The sequence below is a fragment of the Salvelinus alpinus genome, chromosome 2 (genome assembly GCF_045679555.1).
Source record: "Salvelinus alpinus chromosome 2, SLU_Salpinus.1, whole genome shotgun sequence".
In the NCBI taxonomy this organism is placed as follows: Eukaryota; Metazoa; Chordata; class Actinopteri; order Salmoniformes; family Salmonidae; genus Salvelinus; species Salvelinus alpinus.
Genome location: NC_092087.1, coordinates 24152321 through 24170956, shown reverse-complemented (window position 1 = coordinate 24170956; position 18636 = coordinate 24152321). Strand labels below are relative to the sequence as shown.

Sequence of the window (18636 nt, the reverse complement as noted above, 5' to 3'; positions counted from 1 at the left end):
ATCCCTCAGTCACTCTGATGTCATTCTGCCCATCCCGTATGTACAACATTCTAACCCCCCTCCCTCATGAGACATCCCCCACCCAAAACCACCCCAACTCCCTCACCCAGCCACCCAATCTCTATGTGGGGATGGGATGCATAGAACACAACAGCTGCAAATTGACATGGAAGGGTACAGTAGCGCAAAGGGAAAACGGTTGAAGATGAAAAAGTGAGATAAAGTTTAGGAGTAATTGGCTCCTATAGGATCAGAACACATTTTGTGGTGTGAGTATATGAGATCCAAAGCAACTGAGTATCAAGCCACAGCCTTGTTTTAGAATGTCAAAAAAGGAGGTAGAAAGCCCCCGGTTTACACACACAGGTTCACCTTTCACTTGTCTGTCAGGTACTAAAGACAAACAGCTGCAGTGACCCGTAGTGTTAGATAACCCACTGTTAAAGGGCTAAGCAGAGGGGAGACGCAGCACTGGTGGTGAACAGTGAGAGTTAACAAGATCTGGTGGACGTTAGGACCCTGCCTTCTGAACCTCAAGCCTTAGATACTGATGTCATTGTATGATGGATTTAACCCTCTCCTTGCTGAATTATTTCTGAAAATGTTAGAAAGCATTTCTCTCTGTGTGTGCGCACACACACACACACACACACACACACACACACACACACACACACACACACACACACACACACACACACACACACACACACACACACACACACACACACACACACACACGCTAACCCGGTCTTCATGCGTACTATACTGCATTCTACCTGCTCTGTATGCTCTCTGGGTAGAGAAACACAGCTCCTACCTGTCTGTGACTTACCTCCAATGCTTCTACACACAGGACAGCACACCTGGTGGTGCTCCACTGCTACAGCGCCCTCCTGTGGCCAGATCCAACAGCACCGCCTACCGCACAGCATCCTGGCTGGCTGCAAAGTCCTAACCTGGGCCTTAGAGAATTGACAGAACCCACCTGATCCATCTGTGAAGGGACACCGTTCGACTCCCTAAAAAACACCCTACACCATAAAACCATGCACTAACATGGACCGTGAACAAGGAAAAGTGCAGAGAAAAAAAATGCATTCACCTGCAATAATAAGCTGACCTATTTTCCAATCACATTCCATACCAATCAGGAAATAGCGAGAGGGGGACTGGGATATGGTCAAAAGAGACAGCCCAGTCACACACACACGTAGATGGCAGTGGAGGTGTGGTAGAGGTTAGGGGGTACAGTCTTACCTCGGTACTGGGGGGTGAACTTCCTCATGGCGCTGGGTAGGCTCTTGTAGAACTGGTGCTCTTGGGGGATGAGGGGCTTGCAGATGGTCTGCTCTCCAAAACGCAGCACGCAGCAGTGACCCCCCACCTGGTGCATGAAGGGCTCAAGCGGGACTCCTTTCTCCAGATAGTGTTGTAGCTGATGCTGCGTTTGCTGCTGCTTGGCCTGCATGGTCTGAGCCTCCACGGCCGGACTCATTCTCCACTGACCCTGATCCGGAGCACAGTGACGCCACGCACATTAGCCTCTCTCCTCAGGGACACCGTGCAGCAGGGCTGTCGGACGACCACCCACGCAGACTCTCTCTGTTGATGTTTATTTTGATCCCTCCTTTCCTGATCTCTCCTCTGTGCAGGAGGGATTCTGCAAGATGAAAACAAAGAGTGACTGGAAGGAGGAAAAGAGAGAGAAAGAGAAATATCGTCTCAGCGTTGGTCAATCTTAAATCCCGTTTTTCCTCCTGGCCTTAGAAAGTTGGCAGAGAGGTGTAGAAACAGAAAGTCCTTTGTGTCCTGAGGTTGAAAATGAAGGTCTGCTCTGCAGAGTGTGGTCTGAGTGAGACACAGCCTGACTGAAAGTCTCGCCTGCTGCCCACTGAAACCCTTCTGACACTGACAGCCTGCTCTCGCTCGGACTGGTAAAAAACTCACAAGCACAAAAACAGACCCGCCCACTCAGCCCACTTCCACCAATCACAAGCAGGTTGTTGGGTGGTACCCATTGAGGGAAGAGAGCAAGCAAACAAAGAGGGATGGAAGGGGATTGGGGGAGGGGAGAGAGAAAAAAGGAAAGAAGCAGAGAAACAGAGAGGGAGGAGGGATGAAGGCAGAGCTGAACTCCGCTGTTTGCTCTGTATGACAGAAGCCGTTTAATAACAACCTCATTCAACAAGCTGCATTTTCTAATTCAGACCACCAGCTGAGAAGGTGAGACTGGTGGTCAAATAATGCAGACCCAGTGCCCACATACAGTCTAGCACCACATACAGCCATTTGACATTTGCAAAGACAGTCAAATATGTCACAAAAACACTGGTAAACACAGTAACAAATGGTTTGCTTTATAACAAATAACATTGAGAGCCACAGAATGTTGATTATAGAACAAACAGCGGTCTGGTGCAAATAATGGTGTCAGTTAAGGTAAAGGTAGTCTCAAGGGCAACATAAAACAGTGTTCGTTGTCTTCCAGATTCCTCTGAAGATAAACTGCCAACATTGCCTATAACTACTAGCTAGGCAAAACATGCTGACTGGGAGCAGGGCCCTGTACAGCAGAACGAGTCAGCGAATAGCGAGAGAACAGGGAGTGATTGTGTTTCCTGAGCTGCAGGGTGGACACTAATCCTTCCCTTCGTGGTAGCCTAGGCTAATCTGTTTCAAGAAGGGAGAACATACCAACTCCTCATTCACAGAATTGCCAGTCACAACAGGACAGGTAGGGGCATTTCCATGGAAAAGGACCCATGAGCACCAACATGGGAAGTTCATTGGAGCATACCAATTTGGGTGTCAAATGAAAGCTAAGAGTCTATATTTTTGTGAAATGAAGTCATAGAAGTATCAAGTAATGGTAGACATCAATTCTGTTTATGAATGATGAATTCAAACTCTTACTCCCAAAAATATTAAAGGGATTTACTGCAACTGAATTGGATACAATGGGAAATCATAATAGTCACAAACCACAGTTGGGTCACCTTCTACGGTCCTCCCTCTTCCATACTGTTATGTTCAGCAACCCCTCCCCTCTCGGTCTGTCTTTCTCTCCAGTTAAATGTCACCTCTCCCAGCTCTTACAGACACCTAACCACGAGTCCCCTCTTTTTCCATTTACTGTGAGCATCAGCCTCACACACGGAGCACCGACTGACACCGGATGTCCATGGACGTTGAAAAGTAGTTGAAAGTTGGTCAGTCCACCCTGGCCTTGATGTTAACGCCCAGACGGACCGGACCAAATCTGAACCTATCATAGACGTATGTTTCACAAGTTTGGATAGCACAGTGCAGTACAGTGAGTAGAGCACAATAGAGTAGTCTAATACAATGCAGTAGTACTGTACTGTCATGTACTCCACTGTGCTGTATTGTACTGTACTGTCATGTACTCCACTGTGCTGTATTGTAATGTACTGTCATGTACTCTACTGTGCTGTATTGTACTCTGCACTGTGATGACCAAAGTTGTGAAACATGAGGAGAATGACAAACATAATTATGCATTTCTGTGTAGTACAGACCAGGGACCCATGCCATAATCCCATTACCATAATTCTGTTACAAGGTGTAAATCCACTTCACTTACTGTAGTTCAATAACCAAAATATATGTTTTCTAAGCTAAGGTGCCACGTCATAGCTGACTCCCCAGTCTTTCAGCAGACATTTCAATCTTCATTCGGAGCAGATATTTAACAGAGTTTTTGATCACATAGAAACCTGAATAAGATTTGACTGTAATTCCATTACCAAAGTTCTTCCACTAAATTAGTTTTTGTAACATTTTCAGTGGAAATTGTTAAAAGCAGTCCTTGTGCATAAAGTTGCATGGTTTGTTAAACTTTGAAATAAATGGTTTTGTTTGGCATACATTTTAAAGTGAAAACGTGTCAAAGCGTAATTCCGTCACCATGGAATTGCCCGTAGGGTGTGTGTGTGTGTGTGTGTGTGTGTGCGTTGCGCCCGCGTGCCTGGCCCAGTAGCAGTGGAGGGGATAGACACTGGCTGGTTCTCCTCAGATCACAGGCAGTAGCAGAAATCCCCACAGTAATATCTCTAATCCAGCATCCTGGAAAACTACAGGGAAGAAATGAGGGAAATGGAAAAAAAACGGAACTAAAACACACAGACAAACACAGGTTGACGGCACAGGGCACAAAGGGACTGTCAGGTAGGCAACACACAACCACATTATACAACACTAATGAAGCAATACACTGACACTGCTCTGGCTTTGTCTCTTGACCAATCATCTCTGACCTGAACATTGGTCAATATCCATGCCAACGGTAGCCTATTGCCAGCAGACATGCTGACTTTGGCCTAGACTTTGCAGACACTTGCAAGACTTTAGGGAGGGGCACAAGAATGTCAAAGAGAGCGAGAGAGAGAGAGAGTGATGCTAGTGGACTTGCTGAAGAGCAGTAGCGTGGCATGGGGCCGTTAGTGAGGTAGATTGTTTAATGCCCTGAGTGTTCCTGTCGTGTGTTCCAGAGAGACAAAGACACAGCGATCTGCTGACAGACCAGGCCATAGCCTGGGAACCCAATAGGAGCACAGAGCTCAGGGAAGTGGTCCTTTTCACCTCCACACAGTCTCCATAGAACGCACACAGAAGTCAGTCACAGCCCCAAATGACACGTCTTGCCAATAATGTCTGACCTACTGGCAAATAACATTCTCACTCCAATGGTCATTGCCAGCACTGCAGACATGTTGACTTTGGCCTGAACTTTGAAGAGACTTGCAAGACTTTAAGGGAGGGGCACAACAATGGACTCGTTTTTGAGGGAAATATCCTCAGGAGACCCCAAAATGGATTAGAAGCCTCCAGCCAGCAGAGCTAGACAGGATCAGGATGGCATTCTACCCTATGGAGCTGTGACTGACTGACATGCTGAAGTACTTGTGGATGTCCTATCAAACTATGATATGGAGGTACAAATAAGTTAACAAAAACATCTGTCTACAGCCCTCAAACGCATCTCTGGACCTCGAAGCCAGTTCCACTGCATTTTGTTATTGTTCCCCTCTAAATCAGGGACTGATTTAGACCTGGGACACCAGGTGGGTGAAATTAATTATCAGGTAGAACAGAAAACCTGCAGGCTCCGGACCTCGTAGGGTAAGAGTTGAATACCCCTGGTCTACAGTGACACTGAGGGTCTGACAGGTCTGCTGTTCAGCTGGGGTTATTGTCACCATGCTAGTTTCTCACGGCTGCATGAGGAACGACAGAGGTCGGGTTGTGGTGGAATGTCAGCGCGCCTCGGACAGAATGTCTTGGGAGTATGGTGGTGGGCACATTGTGGTGCTGGAGTGCTCATAGGGGGCAGGAGGTGGACAAGGTTAGTTTCATACTAACATGAGGCCAGGGGTACTGGCACGTTGGGCAGAGCAGAACAGAGGAGTAACTGGAGTGGGGATAATATGTAGGTGCTGAGTGACTTCAGACAGAAGGGAGGAACTACTGTAGTGAACCCAGAGAGCAGCCTGGGGCTATGAAGGACACATTGACAAAGGCTGTAGCTCGTAAACAAGCAAGCTAGCACTGTAGGCAGAATTTAGCTTAACTCCAAAACATCCTGGATTTGTAAAGCTACTTCTAGGAATGTGTAAGGCCTATATGTTCAGTGCTTTAGAACATACAGTGCATTCAGAAAGTATTCAGACCCCTAGACTTTTGTTTTTAATGTTACAGCCTTATTCTAAAAAAAAATATATATAGTTTTCCCCCACCTCCTTCCTCAATCTACACACGATACCCCATAATGACAAAGCAAATAACAGGTTTAGAAATTTTGGCAAATTGATATATATATATATATATTTTTTTAAATATTACATTTACATAAGTATTCAGACCCTTCACTCAGTACTTTGTAGAATCACCTTTGGCATTGACTACAGCCTAGAGTCTTCTTGGGAATGATGCTACAAGCTTGGCACACCTGTATTTGGGGAGTTTCTCCCATTCTTCTCTGCAGATCCTCTCCATCTCTGTCAGGTTGGATGGGGAGAGTTGCTGCACAGCTATTTTCAGGTCTCTCCAGAGATGTTCAATCGGGTTCAAGTCCAGGCTCTGGCTGGGCCACTCAAGGACGTGTCCCGAAGCCACTCCTGCGTTGTCTTGGCTGTTTGCTAAGGGTCGTTGTCCTGTTGGAAGGTGAACCTTCAGAGCGCTCCGACTGGGGTAGAGACGGTTTTCATCAAGGATCTCTCTGTACTTTGCTCGTTCATCTTTCCCTCAATTCTGACTAGTCTCCCAGTCCCTGTCACTAAAAAACATCCCCACAGCATGATGCTACCACCACGCTTCACTGTAGTGCCAGGTTTCCTCCAGATGTGACGCTTGGCATTCAGGCCAAAGAGTTCAATCTTGGTTTCATCAGACCAGAGAACCTTGTTTTTCATGGTCTGAGTCCTTTAGGTGCCTTTTGGCAAACTCCAAGCAGGGTGGGATGTGACTTTTACTGAGGAGTGGCTTCCATAAAGGCCTGTTTGGTGGAGTGCTGCAGAGATGGAAGAACCTTCCAGAAAGACAACCATCTCCACAGAGGAACCCACCTCTCTGACCAAGGCCAGCTCTAGGAAGAGTCTCTGTGGATCCAAACGTCTATTTTATAATGATGGGGACCTTCAATGCTGCAGAAATGTTTTGGTACCCTTCCCCAGATGTGTGCCTCGACACAATCCTGTCTCGGAGCTTTACAGACAATTCCTTCAACCTCATGGCTTGGATCTTGCTCTGACATGCACTGTCAACTGTGGGACCTTATATAGACAGGTGTGCAGTGTGCCTTTCCAAATCGTGTTCAATCAATTGAATTTATTTTTAATACATTTGCAAACATTTCTAAAAACCTGTTTTTGCTTTGTCATTATGGAGTATTGTGTGTCGATTCAATTGTCCCCCCCCCCCTCATAAATCTATATAAGAATAAGGTTGTAACATAACAAAATGTGGAAAAAGCCAAAGGGTCTGAATACTTTCTGAATGCACTGTATTTAGAATGGAATAGATAGGCTACAGGTGTAGTAGGCGTCTTAAGGCAGAACTAATACCACTGACTGACTGTACACAAGGACAAACGCCACAACACACCTCTGCTGACCTGTCTCCTCCCACTCCTGCTGGGCTGTTTCAGGAAGAAGGCTCAGCTGGCTCACCTCAGTGTCAGCTTATTCCCCAGTCGGACAGATGACGGATCAGTCCAGATTACATCAGATCAGTGTGCTGCTGACCAAGTCTTTACAGGTCACCACGTAAGCTCCCCGTAAAATACCAAGAGCTACCGGCTATTCAGAGACTAATACATAGCGCCCTCCAAACAAACACACATTTAGACACGCACACAGTCAGGCAGAAACATGCACACAATTTACAGACGACACTAAGTAGGCTCAGAATGCTTTGTCTTTTTTACGCACTGTACCAACATTCTCTGCACACGTTTATAAACATGAACAGGCTACACGCACGTGAGAGGTAACAGGTCCATAAATACCAGCATTGACACCAGAGTGCAACGGGTGACATTTGAATACTTCAGCCATCCGGACACAGCTGCATTACCTTGGCTACAGATGTGCCCACAGCCCACACCACATAAATCCTCTAAAACCTATCCATGACATGCATGAAGGGGTCACTGATCTTTCTCACTGGCGATGTCAAGTTGCCAATGAGAGATGCCAACCTATTTGACCCACTTCTGAGGGCATCGTGCTAAGGCTGCAGGCAAGCAGAAACTTTAATTATCTTCCTAAATTGACTGATTCTAAATGGAATTTACCCCTCCCTGGATTCCTACAAAACAGCCAAGCCCATCCAAAGCCCCCCTCTTAATGTCTTCTAATCTAAGCCACTGCAGTACGTGAGTCAATCTGTGTCAGAGCTGAGTAATGCCAAACACAGCATCATAACGGCACCCACCCACCTACACAGCATCATAACAGCACCCACCCACACACAATCATAACGGCACCCACCCACCCACCCACCCACACACACACACACACTACGGCGATATAATATTTTGGCCATATCACAGTATTTAAAAAAAAACATTGACGGTATTTTATATATATATTTTTATAATAAAATTACTACATTTGCTTTATGAGTAGTGCGTGACCCTAGGGTGGCAACACATACATTCTAAGTGTTTTCAATGGGTCTTTCTCCATTCTGATTGAACAGTATAAAACAATTCAACCCCCAAAAAGTCACAATTTTCATAAATTTCTGCATTTGAGATCATTTCCACACTGCCACGAAGGGCTGCACGATATGGGCAAGTAATCTGGGCCTTATTTTTAACCAAATGTTGCAATTTGACTTGCGATTTAGAGAAAAACACTGGGTTAACTGTTGGAATAATGGGAATAGAATGTCTATTCTAATTATATAGTTAGAATATAATAGTGGGCGCTTTTAATACAGTGTTGTTTGACATGATAATGAATGAAAATGCTAGGGAGGAGTTATTGTGACAGGGTAGGAACTAATGGGTTGATAGGTATTTCCTATGGGAGCCTATAATCTCACAGGTTTGTTTCCAAAACTAGAAAAATTTACAAACAGAGTGGACAAAGTTTAGTAGACTTTACCCTTTACCAAAGTTGTAAAAAAGTGTTCAGAAGGTGTGCAAGGGCGAATAGAGTTATTGCACACACTTCACAGAGCAGGCGTTCCCTAATGGAAATACACCAATGCATGTTAGAACGAGCCAATAGGCTCTCGCTAGCTTGTGCTTCTGCCTACTATGATTCATTTGCTCCCATTGGAAAACGACAGGCTGTGGTCTACCTGGATTGCGTTTCGATTAAGGGTGTGCTTTGTTAATTTCATTTGTGGAATTTCTTCCTTAATGTATTTGAGCCAATCAGTTGTGTTGTGACAATGTAGGGTTGGTATACAGAAGATAGACCTATTTGGTAAAATACCAAGTTCATATTATGGCAAGAACAGCTCGAATAAGCAAAGAGAAACAGTTAATCATTACTTTAAGACATGAAGGTCAGTCAATGCGGAAAATCAAGAACTTTGAAAGTTTCTTCAAGTGCAGTCGCAAAAACGTTCAAGCGCTATGATGAAACTAGCTCTCATGAGGACAGAGTTGCCTCTGCTGCAGAGGATAACTTCATTAGAATCAAATCAAAATGTATTTGTCACGTGCGCCGAATACAACAGGTGTAGACCTTACAGTGAAATGCTTACTTACAGGCTCTAACCAATAGTGCAAAAAAGGTATTAGGTGAACAATAGGTAAGTAAAGAAATAAAACAACAGTAAAAAGACAGGCTATATACAGTAGCGAGGCTATAAAAGTAGCGAGGCTACATACAGACACCGGTTAGTCAGGCTGATTCAGGTAGTATGTACATGAATGTATAGTTAAAGTGACAATGCATATATGATAAAGAGAGTAGCAGCAGCGTAAAAAGAGGGGTTGGGGGGGGGCACACAATGCAAATAGTCCAGGTAGCCATTTAATTACCTGTTCAGGAGTCTTATGGCTTGGGGTTAAAACTGTTGAGAAGCCTTTTTGTCCTAGACTTTGCACTCCGGTACCGCTTGCCATGCGGTAGTAGAGAGAACAGTCTGACTGGGGTGGCTGGGGTCTCTGACAATTTTTAGGGCCTTCCTCTGACACCGCCTGGTGTAGAGGTCCTGGATGGCAGGCAGCTTAGCCCCAGAAATGTACTGGGCCGTACGCGCCACCCTCTATAGTGCCTTGCGGTCAGAGGCCGAGCAATTGCTGTACCAGGCAGTGATGCAATCAGTCAGGATGCTCTTGATGTTGCAGCCGTAGAACCTTGAGGATCTCAGGACCCATGCCAAATCTTTTTAGTTTCCTGAGGGGGAATAGGCTTTGTCCTCTTCACGACTGTCTTGGTGTGTTTCGACCACTCTAGTTTGTTGCTGATGTGGACACCAAGGAACTTGAAGCCCTCAACCTGCTCCACTACAGCCCCGTCGATGAGAATGGGGGCGTGCTCGGTCCTCCTTTTTCTGTAGTCCACAATCATCTCCTTAGTCTTGGTTACGTTGAGGGATAGGTTGTTATTCTGGCACCACCCGGCCAGGTCTCTGACCTCCTCCCTATAGGTTGTCTCGTCGTTGATCAGGCCTACCACTGTTGTGTCGTCTGCAAACTTAATGATGGTGTTGGAGTCGTGCCTGGCCATGCAGTCGTGGGTGAACAGGGAGTACAGGAGGGGACTGAGCACGCACCCCTGGGGTGCTGCAGTGTTGAGGATCAGCGTGGCAGATGTGTTGCTACCTACCCTCACCATCTGGGGGTTGCCTGTCAGGAAGTCCAGAATCCAGTTGCAGAGGGAGGTGTTTAGTCCCAGGATCCTTAGCTTAATGATGAGCTTTGAGGGTACTATGGTGTTGAACGCTGAGCTGTAGTCAATAAATAGCATTCTCACATAAGTGTTCCTTTTGTCCAGGTGAGAAAGGGCAGTGTGGAGTGCAATAAAGATTGCATCATCTGTGGATCTGTTTGGGCGGTATGCAAATTGGAGTGGGTCTAGGGTTTCTGGGATAATGGTGTTGATGTGAGCCATTACCAGCCTTTCAAAGCACTTCATGGCTACAGACGTGAGTGCTACGGGTCGGTAGTCATTTAGGCAGGTTGCCTTTGTGTTCATGGGCACAGGGACTATGGTGGTCTGCTTGAAGCATGTTGGTATTACAGACTCAATCAGGGACATGTTGAAAATGTCAGTGAAGACACCTGCCAGTTGGTCAGCACATGCCCGGAGCGCACGTCCTGGTAATCCGTCTGGCCCCGCAGCCTTGTGTATGTTGACCTGCTTAAAGGTCTTACTCACGTCAGCTACGGAGAGCGTAATCACACAGTCGTCCCGGAACAGCTGATGTTCTCATACATGCCTCAGTGTTGCTTGCCTCGAAGCGAGTATAGAAGTGATTTAGCTCGTCTGGTAGGCTCGTGTCACTGGGCAGCTCGCGGCTGTGCTTCCCTTTATAGTCTATAATAGTTTGCAAGCCCTGCCACATAAGACGAGCGTCGGAGCCGGTGTAGTATGATTCAATCTTAGCCCTGTATTGGCGCTTTGCCTGTTTGATGCTTCGTCGCAGGGCATAGCAGGATTTCTTGTAAGCTTGTAAGAGTCCTGCACCTTGAAAGCGGCAGCTCTACCCTTTAGCTCAGTGCGAATGTTGCCTGTAATCCATGGCTTCTGGTTGGGGTATGTACGTACAGTCACTGGCTTTATCAATGAGGACGTCGTCCCCACAGTGACTGTACGTACATACCCCAACCAGAAGCCATGGATTACAGGGGGCACTGATGTGGGGCACTCAATGCAATCAGAAGAATCCCGGAACATGTTCCAGTCTGTGATAGCAAAACAGTCCTGTAGTTTAGCATCTGCTTCATCTGACCACTTTTTTTATAGACCGAGTCACTGGTGCTTCCTGCTTTAATTTTAGCTTGTAAGCAGGATTCAGGAGGATAGAGTTATGGTCGGATTTACCAAATGGAGGGCGAGGGAGAGCTTGGTACGCGTCTCTGTGTGTGGAGTACAGGTGATCTAGAATTGTTTACCCTCTGGTTGCACATTTAACATGTTGATAGAAATTTGGTAGAACTGATTTAAGTTTCCCTGCATTAAAGTCTCCGGCCACTAGGAGCGCCGCCTCTGGGTGAGTGGTTTCCTGTTTGCTTATACAGCTGACTGAGTGCGGTCTTAGTGCCAGCATCTATCTGGGGTGGTAAATAAACAGCCACGAAAAGTATAGCTGAAAACTCTAGGCAAGTAGTGTGGCCTGCAATTTATCACAATATACTCTACTTCAGGCAAGCAAAATCTAGAGACTTCCTTAGATTTCGTGCACCAGCTGTTGTTTACAAATATGCACAGACCGCCCCCCTCCTCGTCTTACCGGAGTGTGCTGTTCTATCTTGCCGGTGCAGCGTATATCCCGCTAGCTGAATATCCATGTCGTCATTCAGCCACGATTTCGTGAAACATAGGATATTACAGTTGATGTCCCGTTGGTATGATATTCGTGATCGTACCTCTTCTAATTTATTGTCCAATGATGGCACGTTGGCGAGTAGTATTGACGGTAACGGCAGCTTTCCCACTCGCCTTCTCCGGGTCCTGACGAGGCATCCGGTTCTTTGTCCTCTGTACCTGCGTCGCTTCCTCTTGCAAATAGCGGGGATGTCGGCCCTGTTGGGTGTTTGGATAATGTCCTGTGCGTCCTCCTTGTCGTAGAAAAAATCTTAGTCTAATCCGAGGTGAGCAATCGCTGTCCTGATATCCAGAAGCTCTTTTTTTTTACCCCCTTTTTCTCCCCAATTTCGTGGTATCCAATTGTTAGTAGTTACTGTCATGTCTCATCACTACAACTCCCGTACGGGCTCAGGAGAGACGAAGGTCGAGAGCCATGCGTCCCCCCGAAACACAACCCAACCAAGCCGCACTGCTTCTTAACACAGCGCGCATCCAACCTGGAAGCCAGCCGCACCAATGTGTCGGAGGAAACACCGTACACCTAGCAACCTGGTCAGCGTGCACTGCGCCCGGCCTGCCACAGAAGTCGCTAGTGCGCAATGAGACAAGGTTATCCCTACCGGCCAAACCCTCCCTAACCCGGACGACGCTAGGCCAATTGTGCGTCGCCCCATGGACCTACCGGTCGCGGCTGGCTGCGACAGAGCCCAGAGTCTCTGCGATGCAGTGCCTTAGACCACTGTGACACCCGGGAGGCCAGAAGCAATTTTTTGCCGTAAGATAGTCGCAGAAACATTATGTACAAAATAAGTTACAAATAACGCGAAAAAACCCCACATAATAGCACAATTGGTTGGGCTCCCGTAAAACTGCTGCCATTTCGTCCGACGCCATTTTAAAGAGAGTTATCAGCCTCAGAAATTGCAGCTCAAATAAATTATTCAGAGTTCAAGTAACAGACACATCAACATCAACTGTTCAGAGGAGACTGTGTGAATCAGGCCTTCATGGTCGAATTGCTGCAAAGAAACCACTACTAAAGGACACCAATAAGAAGACGAGACTTGCTTGGGCCAAGAAACACGAGCAATGGACATTAGACCGGTGGACATCTGTCCATTGGTCTGATTTTCCAAATTTGAGATTTTTGGTTCCAACCGCAGTGTCTTTGTGAGATGCAGAATAGGTGAACGGATGATCTCTGGATGTGTGGTTCCCACTGTGAAGCATGGAGGTGTGATGGTGCTTTGCTGGCTGTCAGTGATTTATTTATAATTCAAGGCACACTTAACCAGCATGGCTACCACAGTGATATGCCATCCCATCTGGTTTGCACTTAGTGGGACTATCATTTGTTTTTCAACAGGACAATGACCCAACACCTCCAGGCTGTGTAAGGGCAATTTGACCAAGAGGGAGAATGATGGAGTGCTGCATCAGATGACTTGGCCTCCACAATCACCCAACCTCAACCTAATTGGGATGAGTTGGACCGCAGAGTGAAAGAAAAGCAGCCAACAAGAGCTTAGCATATGTGGGAACTCCTTCAAGACTGTTGGAAAAGCATTCCAGGTAAAGCTGGTTGAGAGAATGCCAAGATAGACCAAAGCTGTCATCAAGGCAAAGGTATTTAAAGAATCTGAAATATATTTTGATTTGTTTAACACTTTTTTTGGTTACTACATGATTCCATATGTTATTTCATTATTTTGATGTCTTCACTATTATCCTACAATATAAAAAAAAAAATCTCTCTATATATATTTTTTTTTAAACACTGGAATGAGTAGGTGTCCACTCTTGACTGGTACCGCATTTTCTCCATATCGCCCAGCCCTAGTTCCCACTCTGACTTCATATCCTGCTGGTAACCAGGATAGCAGAATTGCATCACTGGCCCCAGTTAAGGCTGTCTGGACTTGAGGACACACCCCTCATTGTTTGAATCTTTGAAAGCAGTCTTCAGCACAAAATGCAATAAACATATTTGCTTTGAAAATAATATAATTTTGTAATGGAGTGCGCTTCTCCTCAAGTACGTTGATTCAATTTGCTGAGAATTTAAATATGTCTTATTAAAGGACAGCACCTGAACACACTGATCAGTGGTGCAAGGGTGTGCGCGACAGAGCCTCTTTTCACTAGTTTAGCCATTGCCCCCTGCTGCTAGGGGTAAACGGGTGTTGGCTCAACCCCACTCCTCGGTGTTCAGTCAGTGTCCAAGAACCCAGAGAGCAGCATCTGTTCATAAACAGGCCACAGGGATCTAGCATACCTGTAGTGGGTGTATGATTTGTTTATGTTTGAATGTTGTGTCATGCCATTTCCATACAGTGGCCAGGGATGCGCAGCCTCATAGCATCTTTGCAATGGAAATTAAGGCCTTATCCACAACATAGCCTGAGTCAGCAGTTCAATAGGGTCTTCTTCTGTGGAGAGGCATCTCTCTCCTGTCAACTTGACTCCCAGGGCTCTACAATGCGACCATTTTACTCCCGTATGCACCTAAATATTTTGCTGTATGACCTGGAATTTTAAGAAAAAAATTAATGATTCTAGCTTTATTACCCATAAATAATTTTCACTGTGCTCCTAAATTTGTGTTCGCCTACCTTTTTCAAAACGTGCTCCTTGTCGAAAAGGTCAGCGTAGAGCCCTGACACCACGGCATACATGGGTAAGCTGACAACGTCACGAAAACGATGTGCACGCTTCAATGGGGCATAAGTCTGTTGTGATATTGGATGACTAGATAGCTAGCAACAATGACAAGAAACTACCAAACTTTAAGTGGCTCATTTCAGCTAGTTTCATCTTGTTCTTGATACCACGTCTTGAGGTGTTTTGACTGATTTTATGTCAATGCTAATATGGCAAAAATTCACAAACTAGCTAACCAACAACTGTAATGATTTATTTGACAGACAAGTGCTCAATGTATTTATGTTTTTAATAAACAAACATTGGAGGCTAAATATATTTCACATGTTGACAACCATCTAAGATAACTCTGTTTTGCCCCAGTTGCGCACGTGTCCGTTTTGTTGCTAAACAACCAACCCTTCTATAGGTTCAGTGTGTCAAGTTGGTGTGTGCACCAGCCTTCCTGAGATTTCCTCACCCAGAGATCTCATCTCACCACACGTGAGGTGACAGGATGGGTGTACACATGCCTTATGGCTCATCAACACTAAATATAACCGCTCTCTCACACACACACACACACCTCTCGCCCTAAATATCAGCAGTCACACACCTTATCACATGCTATTAAAAGCCTGAGGGGCCTGAGCGCTGACAAACACAAAGAAATGCCACCACCACTGACGCAAACATCCCATCCATGCACGTAGCCAAGGACTGGCTCTCCTTAGGACCCATGCACTTCGTTCACGTCGTCCTGCATGCATGTTGTCCTTTGTTCATGACCAGAAAAGGAGAGCCAGCCAGTACAAGTAGCCTATCTGCCGTGTATCAGACACTAACAGTACTAGAGGCCCAGGTAAACCAGAGGAAACCAACATGGAGAAGATAGAAAAGGATGGGGAGAGGGTTGAAAATGGAAAATTACTTCTCTGGAGAGAAGGAGAACAAGAGAGAGAGTCTGGACAGGCTGCCTTTGGGCAATTCAAGCTTGGCTTTTAAAGCTCCACTTGGAAATATGATCATTACAGGGTGACTGAGGGCTGGAGTCTGCTCTCACCCTGGAAACGCAATACTTAAGTCAAGATCCTGCACAGTGCACCCTCACACACTAAAAACAGCCCGATTGTTGGGAAGCAGCATTGGTGGTCTGATGTAGGTGGGTTATTAGGCTGCTGTGGCTTCATGTTGATAATAGGTTTTTGCTTCAGATGCATAGTCATTAGTCAGTGTGTGTTTTTAAAACAAGTGTGGACAGTGAAGGAGGCTGTTGATAGAAGTTATTTAGGCAGGAGAACAGTGTGTTTTGGTGTCCTGACCAACAATTTGTGCCATGGTTCTCACGTGTGAACACGTGAGGGAGAGTACATGTGTGTCTGGATAGATCACAGAGGTAGCCCTCCCTCTCCTCTAATGAACCCGCCCAGCCAAAACTCTCCATCTGAATCGCTTGCTGAATCATTATCAGAAAGGAAGAGCAGTGTCTGATGGATTGAGAGATGGGGTGTCTGGCTGGCTGTTGAGGTGAGCTGGCCAGCCAGTGGATTGGGTGATGGGTGTGATGAAGGCCCCTGAGTGGGTGTTGATGGGGAAACTGGGCCTGGTCCAATGAGCAGGCCACTGAGTCCCACAGCAGACAGAAAGCTGCAGAGCACAGTGGAAAAGTACTGCAGCCTGAGTCACTGAAGAAAGCGTTCTGATAGAGCAAGACACACACATATTCAGTAAACAGACAGAAGAAACCCCATAGCCTACATTCTTACAGGCAGCTAAATAGATGAATACATCCACATACAGACTGAAAATATGTGCAATAACAAACCCTACAAGTAGCCCACGTTACAACAGATTCAGATCAGCTGAGAGAGTTGCAATTTGCATAGACATTTTCCATATCTTAAACATAAAAGTAATTTACAATTCAAGGTCTGTGCCAATGAGTGGGGAGCTGGAATATGGTCAGTGTGTGAGTGTGTCAGATTGATGATGAGAGAGTAAAGAGTAGCCCTAGTCATTTTTACCTTCTCTCCACCATTATCACCACTCCCTCTCAATACAATTCCTCTGTTCCCATCGACCCCTTAAAGCTGCAATATAACTTTTTGGGTAACTTGACCAAATTCACGTAGAAATGCTAGTCATTCTCATTGAAATCAAGTCTAAGAAGCAGTAGATCTGTTCTATATGCGCTATTTCTATGCTTCCCGAGCTTAAGTTTCGTTTTTGCGTCTTACTTTCGGTTTTGTACACCAGCTTCAAAACAGGTGGAAATACAATATTTTGGGTTATGGAAAATATTTTCACAGCGGTTTAGATGGTACAATGATTCTCTACACTACTTGCTTGTTTTGTCACAAACTGAAATTTTGCAACCAGGAAATGGCAGAGCGATTTATGCATAGTGCACCTTTTACAATCCCAAAACATCACTACTTTGCACTTCCCTGCTTCCACAATCTGAGACTAAACCCCTTTGCAGTCTCAAATCCCTTCATACTCTTCAAGTCCATAATTCTCTGGGTGATCTGCTGCACGTGATCCCCAGCTGAAGAGAACAGGAGAGTGCAGGAGGCATCAGCCTGACCCTATCATAGCAAAATAGGACGTGGAGAGAGCGAGAGTGGGAGAAAGAGAGTGAGACAGTCATTGTGCCAGAGTATGTTATAATAAACCAGTGAAAATGAGATCCCAGGCTCAATATAAGGTAGTAATCCTTCAATAAAAGTGCATCAGATTCTAATTAGAGCAATAGGGTGCCAGAGAGAGAGAGAGAATGGGGTGGAGTAGGGTAAGGTAGGGTGGAGTAGAGGGAGGAATGTAGGCGAGTTGGCACCAGGACAGGATTCTGCCATGGTCTTTCCTATACCTCCTGCATACTCTACCTAACAAAGCAGGTTCCAACGACTCGGCTGTTACTGTGGAACGGAGCCACGCTTATGTACTCTCAAGGACAAATACCAGGGCCTCCCTCTCTCTCACTCAATCTAACCGACTTCCCTGGCATAACAGTCACTTGCTTGTGCCACTTATGGAGCCTTATATAGCTAACTATGCTTCTTAACAACTAGCGAGTCATTCCACCTTCAAAAGCACAAGAAAGAAGGATTTTGACACCCACCATCTCAGATTGTTCTGTAGTTAAGATTAGCATTCCTGAAATACTATTTTGTTCAAATATAATTACGTCTTAGAATTAAGCTAATTGATTCCACCCAAATTGGTCATTTTTATTTATATAATTCATAGAATCTTCAATAAATATAGTACTTAACATCCGATTTGGACATACATTTTTCTTAACAATGAGTAAGACATGAGGAATCCATTAAATGATCAAAAGCCACCCACGGGCCCCTCATGCCAATCCCACCCCAACAACCAGTATTAGTTCTCCATGTTTGACAAGTAGTATGGAGCTGCTGCTTAGAGTATTGTTTCTTTGTAATGTATTCCCTGTAAATCTGGTTGTGTTATTTTTCCCCCGTTCAGAGAAATTAGCCATCGAAATCACTTGCATGATTTACCATAAATGAGTGTGAAAGTACCACGTTTTGCTCACTAGCTGCCACCGCTCCTTCTAATTGCCACCACACCCTTTCATCCATGTTGGAGGTCTCGTGTTTGTTAAATGGATCACAACATTTTCTTTGCAACATTGGTTTGAAAATAAATAGCTGTTGCTCATGATGAAAATAGATTGTATGGTCATCCTCACAATTCAAGCCAATACTCCATGAAGCAATTCAGTTTGTCATTCTCTTTGGCTTAATGATTGTCTAGGAAACAGACCCTCTATGTCCTTCAAAAAAGTATGGATTAGTTAGAACATTCCCGGTGAACAAGCAAACCATTAGGCTACAGCAGTTCTAATGGTTTGGTCTCTTCAACAGTAAAAGTGCCAAATACACACTGTATATTGTTTTGCAATGTTAATGGTAAATGTCACAAATCACACACACACATATACACACTGCTC

At 45.4% G+C, this 18636-nt stretch overlaps 1 protein-coding gene across 3 annotated transcripts in view; it reads right to left on the bottom strand.

The window, feature by feature from the left end:
- LOC139557210 (inositol hexakisphosphate kinase 2-like) overlaps positions 1 to 18636 on the bottom strand; it is a 37606-nt gene that overhangs the window by 4109 nt on the left and 14861 nt on the right. Inside the window, exon 2 of one of the 3 annotated variants that reach the window (XM_071371722.1) lies at positions 1261 to 1663. In XM_071371722.1, the coding sequence (XP_071227823.1) occupies positions 1261 to 1498 (238 nt within the window). In that variant the 5' untranslated portion in view covers positions 1499 to 1663. Of the gene's footprint in view, positions 1 to 835; positions 1046 to 1260; positions 1914 to 18636 lie in introns of those variants that run through there. The other 2 variants (XM_071371712.1, XM_071371729.1) reach the window with 2 other exon arrangements.